The 12,945-nt window shown below is 39.1% G+C and overlaps 1 protein-coding gene across 7 annotated transcripts in view; it reads left to right on the top strand.

Moving 5' to 3' along the window:
* pde9aa (phosphodiesterase 9aa) overlaps positions 1-12,945 on the top strand; it is a 44,401-nt gene that overhangs the window by 16,472 nt on the left and 14,984 nt on the right. For all 7 annotated transcript variants that reach the window (XM_028435575.1, XM_028435576.1, XM_028435577.1 and 4 more), the window contains exons 5-6: positions 181-235; positions 1,049-1,119. In XM_028435575.1, the coding sequence (XP_028291376.1) occupies positions 181-235; positions 1,049-1,119 (126 nt within the window). The remainder of the gene's footprint in view (positions 1-180; positions 236-1,048; positions 1,120-12,945) is intronic.

The following is a 12,945-nucleotide window of genomic DNA, read 5'->3' on the forward strand; positions in this document are numbered from 1 at the left end:
CATCCAAAATTGTTTTATGATGCTGTTAATGTTAATGCACTGTAACAAACAATCTTCTCTTATATCTTGACAAAGCTGCTACAAAGCATGAAGGTGCTGGGCTTCTTCTTTTTAAATATGAATGTTTTTGATGTTTCCGTGTGATGATGTAACAACTCTCCATGTTTGTTCTCTCCTCAGATAAGGAAGAACTTTTTCAGAATGTTCTCACTCAAGTAGCCGAGCAGTTTTCAAGGTAAGCTGTCGACCAAACGAGTTCCCACGCATACTTTTACACTTTGACCCTTAAAAGCCATTACCTGTCTTCATGAAAAAAAAACGTTAAACATCTCAAATTAAACAGACTTATTTTTCTACCCAAACTTTTCATTTGACCTTCTAACTTCTCGTCTACTATCATTCACCAGGTGTAGAACTCTGTTCATCACTTACAGATTGTTTTCAGTTTCTATCTTTGGTTTTCTCCTGAAAGCTAAATTAAGGATTGTATGTTTTGTTGCTGGATAAAAATAATTCTCTTACGATGATCAATAACTAAATAAAACCAAAAAATAACCTAGTTTATAAAATAGGACTTAATGAACCTCATACACCCCAACAGAAAACTGTTAAAAATAAACCAAAGACATTGTCCAATGCACAGAGAACCTAAAACAACCAAATATAGAGAAATAAATCAATCAGGAACAAATATTTAACTATATTTTTATTTCAGGTTTTTAACAACAAAAGAAACGCTGGATCATTTAAAGTTGTTTTTTTAGTATTAGGCATTGTCCCCAATAATAGAAAACAAGAAGCTTTTTTATCTTAGGACGGTAAGAGTAAGTTTTGTTGATTATAGATTGATCTCCATTTGCTGCTTGTACAATTCACAAGAGCTGAATGTTACAAAAGTAATAAAAGATCAGAATAAACCAAAACGACTTGGTTTGACATCAGTGAGATAATTACTATAATAGTTACTGTTCCATTATCAAACATACAAAGATACATGGTTTTGGTATTACTGTATATTAAAGTACTTGGTCTTTGTGTTTCTTCACAGGGCATTTAAGATCAACGAGCTGAAGACTGAGGTCAGCAACCGTCTCGCAATGTTGGAGAAAAGAGTCGAGTGTAAGTTTGATCATCAGAACATAAAGGTTTGGTCTTTACTGTAGAACAGTGGTTCCCAAACTTTTCCCAGTCCCTCCTGCACACTCTAAAACATAATAATATTATGTCATATACAGTGTAGCCCTACAGTAAAATTTGTCCCTGAATTGTACTTGTCCTGATGAGGATAATATGTAATTTATTTTTTTTTTTTTTTTTTTTTTTTTTTTTTTTTTTTTTTTTTTTTTTTTTTTTTTTTTTTTTACCTTGTCTGCACATGCTTTCGAAGGTTAACACTACAAGAAGTGCAATCTTTTGACAGCAATGCATATTTTATTATTGCAATTAAATAAATTTATTTATTTTATTGCATAATTGTGACCGTCACCAGCCCTCCCTAGGGAAGGGTAAGAAATACTTTATTAAAGGGAGGATGTAAAAAAGAGAGGGCAGTGTTACACCAAGGTGAGGGGTTGGAGGGGGGTGGGGAAGTTAGCAGGGAAGAGGGATACAAGATAGGATATGGAATGGGTGAGGAATAGTTTTAAGTGATGCGATGTGAAATTGTGGTTGTGTATATTGTGTTTATTGTTGTGTTGTCAAGCCAGTTTGGTGACCAGTGTGTGGTTTAGGAATAATGGTGGTGGCTGTGAACAGAGGAAGAGGTGAGTGGAAATTCCATAAAACAGGTATTTGGGAACAACGTGTCTAAGGTTGAGCCCAGTATGAGTGTTATCCCACAGCCCAAGGCCAGTGCATCCATGACAAATGTATTTCCAAGTACCGCCACTGCAAAACCCAAGAGCCGCCCCCGGGCCCGAAGAAGCAGTCAGGCCAGCAGCAAGAGCAGGCAGCCTAAGGGCCCCCGGCGACCACCCCACGGCCAAGCAGTCCCCCGAACGCCCCCAAGATCCCAAGCCGAGAGGCAGCCATCGCCCCCCCATACACACCCGAGAAAGCCCCAAGGAGCCAAGGACCCAGCGCACCACGCCACCGATCCCACCCCCAACCCCCAGACCCCCCACCCCATCGACCCCCCCACCCCCCCACCCCACCCCCGCGCCTAACCCCCCGAGGGGAGGGCCCAGAGAACTCCCTGCCCGAGGCCCCAGCGGAGGGGCCGAAGCCCACACCCAGCAGACGACCAGAACCGCGCCGAACAGGCAGCCAGTGGGCACCCGCCGGCGAGCCCAGAGCCAGCAGGGGCCCGACCCCAGGCCAGAAGGACCCGGAACGGATGCAGCACCAGGAGCAGCCCGCCCAGGGAGGACGACCACACCCCAAGCCGCATAAGGCACCAGGGGGCCGCTGGGAGTCTCCCCGCCGTAATTTAAAAAAAAAAGAATAATAATCTGTAAGCACACAAGAAAACCTCTTATCTAGAGTTATCAGATTTATTTAATTAATTAGTCTACTGGCATTTTCAGTGAGAAAGAATCCTTTATTTTTTGGAAAAAATAAATCTACCAAAATTTTTTTTGATTGAACATATACCAGTAATACAACATAATTTCATCAGCTTTAAACTGTGAAATACTACTCGTTACAATTTTAATGAGAAGGTGAGGATGTGAGGATGCACAGAACCTAAATGAGTCCTAAATTGTTCTCCGCACAATGTTTTTTTCTGTATTTTCTTTTCATGTTTCTCAAAGCTTCAAATCCACTTTCACACAAGTACGTCATGGCAAAGGGCATTAAGCATGTTTGACTAGCACAAAGCAATGCAGCTCTCTCTCTCACCACTAGAGGGCAGTCTGACAGAGGCCAATATAGAATTTGTGGCAATGCATGGAAGCTCCTGACTGCTGCTTGATTTATATTCACAATTTTTTCATTTTTTTCACGTACCCCCTATGAAAATTTGCATACCCCTGGGGGCACCGTACCCCACTTTGGGAACCTAGGCTTTAGAGATGGTCTCTGACAGCAGTTACCAAAGACCACCCCCTCCATTCTGTCATAATTTAGTTAAAATAGGTTTTTACTCATCAACACAACAACCCCTCTATGGGACAGAAGTCCTCTTATTTAGTCCAGAGAGTTAAAGCTACAGTAAGTAAGTTTTTTTGTATCATTTAATCCAAACTCCACCCTAACCTTTGAGTATTTTGTAATCCAAAGTGTTCTGAGGGGAAACTGCTCTTTAACAGTTAATCAGAGATCTTTTAACATGAGCTGTTTTGTGTATTACGGCAGTTCAGTAACTACACAGTGATATGAGCTTTCAGAAAACTCATCAATAACACAAGAAACAGTCACTAGATTTGTCAAGAGTCGCGTATGAGAAAAAAGTTGCTCAGAGGGTTTGTAAAGTCACCAGATTTAGAGAGAAAGTTGAGTGCGTTTACGAGGATGCTGGTGGATTCAAAACAGGGAGGGGAGGGGGAGGTTGGTTGTTTCTATTCTAGTCTCACAATTCTACATACTGCAGCTTTAACTGAAACTTAGGCAATGACTATGTTGTTCGTAAGTAACTAAACCCTAAACCCATTTTTCTTTGCTGGAAACAAATTCATATGTAGTAGTGTTATTGATTATTAGGATGTTTTAGCCAAAGTATTTCACTTTGGTACATTTTGTTGTAACAATCTGAGAGTGACTGCCCTCTATGGGTTGAAACCAGGCTATTACAACCAAGTTTTGCTATTGGCTGAGATAGGGGCCAATTACGTTTTTAGTGGCTTCTTATGTAACGATCCATCACTGTTGGCCCCGTTGGACATGGCGAGTAGGTTGGATTGAGAGGATTGTAAATAGAGAGCTATAGTGAGTAGCTAGCTAGCATAGCATAGTTCAGGGGTGTGGAACTCATTTTAGTTCAGGGGCCAAATATGGACAAGCTTGATCTCAAGTGGACCACAAAGGTTGGGAATGGAACCAATAATTAGTGCTACTTTATGCTTGATATAAATGATATTAAAGTATGTAGTAAATAAGGCACCAACAATATCCAAGCAATAGGTGAAAGGTAGTGACAGTATTATTTTTATTTGGGGAAATTATGTCAAATAATTTTAGGATTGAGCAGAATTTTGGAAAAACTAGGTTTGTAAAACCGTGAACCTCTTCAAATATTGTTGAGTTTCATTGAATTTGTGACAAACTCAATGAAACTCCACTTAGATAATTGTTTTACTTCCAAATAAACTTGTTGAAATGTTGTTTTTTTTTTAAAGTGTATTATTTTTGCATAGATGACAATATTTATGTTTGGATACGATACAGTGATGTAAAATTACTCCCAATTTCTGGTTAATTTAAATGAATGATTCCCATTTTTTAATATTGTCAAAATTCCTGAGCTTAAGTTCCAGTGGAAATTTGCCAGATATTTTACGCCCCTTTTCAACCCTACTGATAATTCACACAATGATTCATGTTTTATCAGTCATTTTTACTTTAACCTGTGAGCTGGATGGAATGTTTAAAAGGGCCAGATTTGGCCCCCGGGCCTTGAGTTTGACACATGTGACACAGATTGTTCTTGTAGATTTATTTATCAGGTTTTTTTTAATTTTCATGCTAGACTCACGTCCCAAACCTTGGGGTTTGTTGACTATTTTAGTTTTATTTCAGGTTTGTGTTGTTTGTGATGTTATAAAAGTCTCTGGATTCTCTTCTGTTCATCTCTGTCTGTGTGGGAACTCTGAGTCTGGGTCATGATGACTGACCCAGTCTGTGCACTAACTAGTCAGTTTTAGAGCTGAAGAAGCTTTTTGAATGATGGGTCAAATGCATTCATGTTAAGCTAAACTCTCCTTTTCATTCTGTCTGCGTTGGAGCTGAAGTGAACGTTCAGTCACACTTACACAACATCCAGTCTTAAGTCATACATGTGTGGCCTTGTTTCTACCTTAACTAAGTCTTATCACACAGACCTTTATCAGTGCTCACAGATAAACGTTTACTGTGTGTGAGCTTGTTCTGATGTGCCTGCTCTGATGAGACACTGTTGACTGCCACTTTGGAAAAATGTGCAATAGGTAATCAAGACGAGCACAACAAAACACTTTGAAATTCATCAAGATGCAATCAAGTCACTCCAGGCTGAGAGGGTTTTAAATATATGTGTTTTCATCATCTCTGTGGGCTGAAGCTCTGCTGGTGCTTTCAGATGTTGGTGGATGTTAGAAAGAGGAGAGAATTTTAGCTTTTGTTTGTTCTGAAAGGCTTAAGTTTGGTTTTACTTTTAGATTTTATCAGGTTTTTGGAAGATGCTGTAATTCATGGATTTTTGTACTGTATTTTGTCTCTGCTTCAAATCCTTTGACGATGATCTTCTGGTGGTATGTTTGTCTTCCTCGACCTGTTCCTGCTTGTCTAACGGTTCAACTACCACAGGGACCACGTGACCTTTGACCTTCCACATCTGCTTTTTCTATTGGAGTGAAGCATTCAGCCTGATGTTTAGATGATTTAGCTACTTTTTAGATTATTTAGCAGCTTTTTCAGTCAAAATGACAACTTGTGCTGCTTTTGGTTGCTCTAGTAAACAGGAAAAGTTAAAGATGTCGATGTAATACTCTATACTCTCCCTTAAACAGTGCGCTGACATGCTCTGATGGTTGAAGTTAGCGAATAAATCGAGGACTGTTGACGACACAAACCCTGAGGATAGAAGTCCTTTTGTCCTTCAACAGTCCGTGATTACTCACAAACTTCAGCCACCAGAGCGTGTTTAAAGATTAACTAAACCCCCAAACCACTTTTTTCTGCTCAATACAAATGTATTTGCGTATCAAGTAGTGCTGTTGATTGATCCTGGTCCAACTCTCAACATTTTAGTCAAAGTATTTCAATTTTTCATATTTGGTTGTCAGTGTGACTGCCCTCTATGGGTTGAAATCAAGCTATTACAATTGATTTTTGCTATTGGCTGAAAACAAGATTATGTGACATTTTGGGACCATCTTGCATCACAAAGAAGCACTGTTAGCCCCGCCCCTTTTATAAAAACTAGCCCCTGTGGGCTCTACAATGTGTAGTGAGTGGGTTGGACTGAAAAAGAGTGAATAGAGAGCTATATTGAGTAGTTAGTAGCTAGTTAGCATAGCATAGATTGATCATTGGAGCTTAACTGCTCCAGAAGCCCCACCCATAATCAAGGCATTATTTGAATTTCCTTCCTAGTGGCAGGTCAGGAGAAAGCAGGAGTTTAGTTACTCTTTAAAACAGATATCTGGAGTTTCTGAGAAACGTCTCGATGCCCCGCCCTCAACAGCTCCACTTCTTCCCACTGCCTCTGCAATCTACCAGAAGCCACGCCTCTGCTTTTCTGCACGCGCATCACGGAACATAACAACGCATCGATATATGTCTATGGGTCAGGTAAGAGCCAAAATCATATTTACCTGTTTGCTGTTGTGACGCGAGGCCTTGTTTCCGTGCACAGTTCTGCATTCACTTTGATTGACAGTCTCGTAAACAGGAAGTAGAAGCCTATTGGCTGGGCGCAGTCAGCTATCGTTTTCATTTGTATAGGGGTCTTTAGGACGAAGGAGGGACTTATATACATTAATGTATATGAATGACCACTGGCAGTAGACCATAGTAAAAGACTAGTTAGGGATTTTTTTCGGATTTCAAAAGAATCATACATAAACATAGATTTCCCAGAAACTCCGAATATCAGCTTTAAGGGAGAGGAAAGGTCCCTTAAGAGAGCTCATCTTCTCTGCTTCATTGTATACTACAAAACCACAGAGTTTGACCTGTCGCCCCCTGCAGTACGTTTTATTCTTCGGGTCACAGCTCTTTTTTATCCTCTTTTGGTGAACAATGGAGGGTTACATCAACATCTTTAACTTTTCCTGTTTTTTTAGAGCACCCGAAGGCTGCACATGTTGTCATTTTGACTGAAAAAGATGATGAATGATTTAAAAATCAGGCTGAAAGCTTCACTCTCATAGAAAACAATGGGATGTTTACAGGCAGTGGGGCCGTGTGACATCATCGATCATGTGATTTCAAGATGGAGGAACAGAGGCTCTAAAACTGTAAAGTAGTCCCGTTTTTAAAAGGCAATAAAATGAATATGGTGCTTATTAATGTGTTTTGTTAGACATAGATCTACTAATAAGGTCATTTCAAAGATTTTAGGCCAAAACATTGGAGGATCCCTTTAAGGAAGAAACGGGTTGAGGGGTTCATGGGTCACATCCATCTTTTGATGCTGATATTTCCACAGTTTCATCCGTTTCTGCATCACCAACGTCTGTTTGATGACTGAGAATCTTCTCGGTGTTTTGAATGCTCCACTATGGAAGGGTGAGAAAGTTCAAGCAGAGAATAAAGTGCTTACTTGTTAAAAAAGCCCGTCTTATGCCAAAGATTGTGTGGGTTCCGTAATTCTAGCCTCACGCTTGATGCTTAAAAAACATGCAGATTCCCTGATACCTGGTTGCTAAGGTGACAGCGTGTTGCCCACACACATATTCAATCTCTCATCACTTTGGTCGCTATAGTCACCAACACTAATGAGAGGTGGAGAGCTACTGGAGAGCTCTTGTAGACCTTTATTCTTTCAGGAAACAGAAAGGATGAACCTTGGAAACAAAAGGCAGCAGAGGAGGGGAAAGTAGGGCTGCTCAGAGACCAGAGACGTAGAAGAAACGTCGCGCCGTGGACTGAATGTAGCGATCAACACGTTTATTCACACACTAAACTGCTTTTAACATCCACGCCAGCTGAGGTCAGCTTTTCACTTTTCATGCTATGGTAAAAACTTCGACACTATCTCTGTTAGTCTCTCCTGGATCTCTTCGTTGGATTCATGGATCCACAAGGCTCTCAGGCTATTTATCTATTCAGGTGAAGTAGAATTTATGTTGGATTCAGTAACAACCAGTTTGTAATATTTTGTAGCACTCCATAATAATCCATTTTACTGAATTGTTTTCTAAAGCTTTCTATGATGGTGTAATCACACTTGTAGTAATTACTATGGTTGATAAATCGCAATATCAATAATTACAAATTTCACCTTTACAAAAACAAAATGGTATGAAATACAATTCATTTCATTTTGTTTTAAACTTGCGAGAACATTAACTGTAATTCAAGTACCAATATCAAAAACAAGTGGTATGTTTATTAAAGTGTCAAAGAAAAATGTTTGCTTCTGATTCTGTTAAAAGTATAGAGGAGGATTTTCCCGTAGTTTAGAAAAGAAACGCCCTCTCCACTTTTTGAAAAAATGCACACGCTCAACACTCCTAATAACTGAGTGCGAGAGCGCGTGCACGAGCCCAGTTTTCCTCGTGCACAGCTCTGTTTACAAGTTGGTGTCGGCATCGCTCATACAAGCTTACTTACCCCATGAGAACGGTGAGACACATAAACACGTGTAAAGGTGCGTTCACACCCAACGCGACTGTAGCAACTGCAGTCACTTCAATCGCCCGTGATGAGTCGCTTGAGTGCATTGGTCATTCCATCACTCCAGTGATGTGTGTGTGTGTGTGTGTGTGTGTGTGTGTGTGTGTGGTGTGTGTGTGTGTGTGTGTGTGTGTGTGTGTGTGTGTGTGTGTGTGTGTGTGTGTGTGTGTGTGTGTGTGTGTGTGTCTGTGTGTGTGTGCGGCTGATCACATCTTCTCCGGCCGTATCATTAACAGCGCTGCTTTCACGGTTTAAATGATCAGTTTATGGAGTTACTAAAGGTTGAGTTTACGCAGAATGTTATGGAATCACAGGAGTGCCAAAATTAAAAGGAAATTGTTTTTACTTCATGACTTAAGCTGTCGGTAAAAGCAATGTCAAATCAAAGACGTCTTTCTGACCAGGGTGACTAGTCAATACCTGATCACACGATTCCTGCTTGCAGTGGCTATGTGTTAGCAGGCTCGGGGAATAGCGGATTACAAGTAACAGTGTCACGTAATCAGTAAACAAACAACATGTAACTGTAATCCGTGACAGTATATTAAAAAACGTGTAATCAGATTACAGGTTTTTTTTTTTTTATAAAAACGGGGATTACTTCGGGGGATTACATTTTAAAAGCAAGCAGAATATGCATCAGCGCATCAAACACACAGTGCGCGCACACGCATCGAGACACTTGACGGCAGTTCACCACAACAAATGAACACGTAAAACAAGCTGTAACAATGTTGTGATGACGAGCCAACGTGTTCATGAACTCAGAGCGGCTGGATTTAATACATCTGATCACTGAAATAGTTTTCTAAGCAGAGTTGATGGATCAGTACGTGTGTTTTATGTTTCTGTCACGTCAACACTGTTGTACCGTGGGACCCCAACACAACAATCTGAAGCACGGCACGTATGGTGTTATATTTGTGCCACAACTCTGCTGTCAGTGCACGTCTGAACTTTATCACTGTAAATGGTCCACGTTATAAAGATTATCTCTTGATTGGATTAAAATTAAACCAGCGCGCAAAGGAAATGTACACAGAGCGGTGTGTGCGTCTAAAGAACATGTTTGGATAATAAATAAAACCAATAAACTGATTTTTATCAAGAACTTTAATGCACTTTGTGTTTTAATTAGATAACATATTTAATGTGACTCTTTTCCAACAGCTCAGTCAGTTATAGGTCTGTATGATATTATTTAATGTATGAGTGGGGTCAGGTTAAATATTTAATTATTTTATTTCATGTATGCATTGACGGAATCTCCGTGCTAAATAAACATTTTCATATTTTTAATTGATTTATTCTTTTAATCATTAATGTTAATTTATACAATTGTAATGTTTTAATTTTAGTGGCTAGTACACATTCAGAGCCAGAAATGCAATGGGGGGAATAATCATTTACATAGTCATTTCTTTTGGTGTTTCAGTTTCAGCCAAAACAATTCATTTGGGTGCATCCCTCATGGAAACTCCTGCATCATGTTTCATTTAAATCCTAATAAAGAAACAATATAATAATAATAATAATAATAATAATAATAATAATAATAATAATAATAATAATAATAATAATAATAATAATAATAATAATGGATTTTATATAGCTCTTTATCAACTGACACTCAAAGTACAACGTGAATGATCTCTGCCTGCTGTTAAAATGTTGTCGTCATCCAGGGATTTTTGCTTTTACGCTGTATTATTTTATCTGCTCTGTGCTGTAAGTTAGCCAGTCAGAAAATGGATGGATGGATCAGGTATCGACTAGTCACCCTGGTCAGAAAGATGTCTTTGATGTGACAAAGACAAAACAGAAAAAGCAATGACAAAATGGAAAAAGAATATGACTGCATTTGTATATTTTTTCATTATTGATTCTCTTTATATTTCCAAATTTTTATTATTGATTCTCGTTATATTTCCACATGCATTTCCTTTTCCTTTTGGCACTCCTGTGATTCCATAAAATGTAGGCTTATTCAAGAAGTTAACAGCTTTAATTTAGCCCCGGTAAATTCAAGAGGTCATGGCTGCAACCGTCTCACTGTAGCGGGGGAGGGGCTGCTGCCTCAGCTCTACAGTGACGGACGGGGGAGTTGTCGCTTAAAAAGTTGAAATTTTTCAACTTCGAGCGACTAGGTTGCGCTGGACTAGTCGCTCAAATCACGCAAGTCACGTCACTTCAGGGGAGATAACTTGAGGTCGCGTCATTTATATTGATTTGAATGTAATCTAGTCGCTTCAGTCGCTCCAGTCGCGTTCGGTGTGAACGCACCTTTAGTGCGCATGCACAGCAAGTGATAACTAGCTGGGGACGAGCACGTACAATGGCCTTACTCCAGACTGATTGACGATTAGGAGAGCCTAGATGATCCACCCGGAATTGGAGGCCAAAATAACATCCTCCACAATACCTTTAAGTTTGTAAATAAGTGCCCACATCTGTCAAAGTGCCCAGTATGTTTTGAATTATGAAAATAAAGGTAGTTTATTAAGTCTTTATGTGGTTCACTGACATCTAGTGTCCGGGTGTTTACATGCTATGCATATGTTAGCACAATCAAATGTTTTTTCATTTAAAAACATGAATAAAAACATTGATTTGGACATTTTTTTGGATCGATACAACAATTGCGCAATGAAATAACAGATTTTTTCTTACACCCTTTGTAATTACGCACCTAATTTATGGTCATTTGATATGTTATTAGTCTTTTTTCTATAGTTGATCACATATTATTCTATCTTTGAACTAGTTAACTCAATCTAACCAATTGCTGATGTGTTTAAGAAGAGATTCTAATTCTGATGTAGCTGGTTATGATTTACAGTCTCCATAAACAGGACTGAATCATAACATAATCTAACCACTAGAGCGAACATGGGCTCGTATGTGAACCGTCACATTTACAGACCTTAGAGTCACTGTTATCTTACCAATAAACAGGAAGAGATTCATCACCTTTATAATAAGTGCTGACTAGGCCACAGGGTGTGAGACCCAAGGCCAAGACAGACTGACTAGATAATAATGTATCATGTTTTTCTGCAGTCAGTGTCTTCTCCTCGTTCTTCTCTCTCTGCTCTGTTTCAATTGTCGTGAAGCTGATGATGTCACTTCCTGATCTGTGGTTCATGGCTCAACTAGTCTGAGACACTCTGATGTTCTATCTCTCTATCCTGTTCTGTTGGTCCTTCTGTCTACTAACACCAACCAGTCCACGCAGATGGCTGCCACTTCTGAACCTGGTTCTAATGGAGATTTCTTCCTGTTAAAGGGAGTTGTTTCTTCTCACTGTCACTAAATGCTTGTTCATGTGGATCTTGTTGGGTTTTCTTTTTCTTATTATGAATTTTATATTTTGATAAGCAATGTTGAGATGACTTTGTTGTAAATTGTGCTATACAAATAAAGTTGAATTGAACTGAATTGTATTAACTTAATTACCTCCTCCGTAATATTTTCATAGTTTGTCTGTTAGCAGGATTATGTCAAAAGTACTGAATGGATTTTGCCAAAATTTTAAGCAAAGACACTGTAGACCTTAGGCCAATGGAAGATTCCATTTGGGAATTTTGGAGGGGATCCGGATCAATATACTGATTCTGGATCAGTTTGAAAAAAATCTAAAAATCATATCTCAGTTAGCAATTGACTCAGTTATTTTGATTTGGTTCCTCAATTATTCAGATTCAAAATACTTTATTTATCCCTGAGGTTAAATTCAGTTTGCAGTAGTGGGTTGAGTATCAACAAGGGACAAAACATTACACACATCCACATTTCATTGTCAGTCAGTCACTGTGCAGGAGAAAAACATGAAGTAGCTACAGCAGTTACGCCATTGCAATAAAGCGCATTAGTGGCAATAAATACATGAAAATAGATTCAACACTAAAAAACAAAAAAACATCACGTGAAACTCATCTCATTTGTCCCTCTCACTAGTATTTTAAAGCTTGATGGTGGAAGGAATAAAAGAGTTTTCGTACCTATTTGTCTTCCTGCTGGGAGTGAGATAGCGCCTCCCAGAGGGCGTCAGGGCAAACCTGTCTTTAAGAACATGATGTGGATGCCAATGATGTTCTTATCCCACTGAGTTTCATCCAGATTGGATAAAATGTACCCATTGTTTTTTCAAAACAACAATAATGGGAATAGAAATGTCTTCTGAGGGTTTAAAGGGAAAATGATCAGGATCATTGATCCAGACGACTGACAATATCTGACAAAAGGAAATATTTGGCGCTTTGTGGAGGTTGGCGCTCTCTGGGTGATCTTATAAATTAAACTAAAAAAGGTCATTGTATCCACTGTAAGCATGTCCCAAGATTCCAAGATTTTTTTTTTTTTTTTATCATCTCGTGTTGCAGGAGATTGATCAGAAGCGTTTTCTCTTTTTTAAGTTCCATGAATGATTGACTGATCTGATTGGAAGTTTAAATTCATAATACTGTA

This window comes from Gouania willdenowi, chromosome 21 (assembly GCF_900634775.1).
Source record: "Gouania willdenowi chromosome 21, fGouWil2.1, whole genome shotgun sequence".
Lineage (NCBI taxonomy): Eukaryota > Metazoa > Chordata > Actinopteri > Blenniiformes > Gobiesocidae > Gouania > Gouania willdenowi.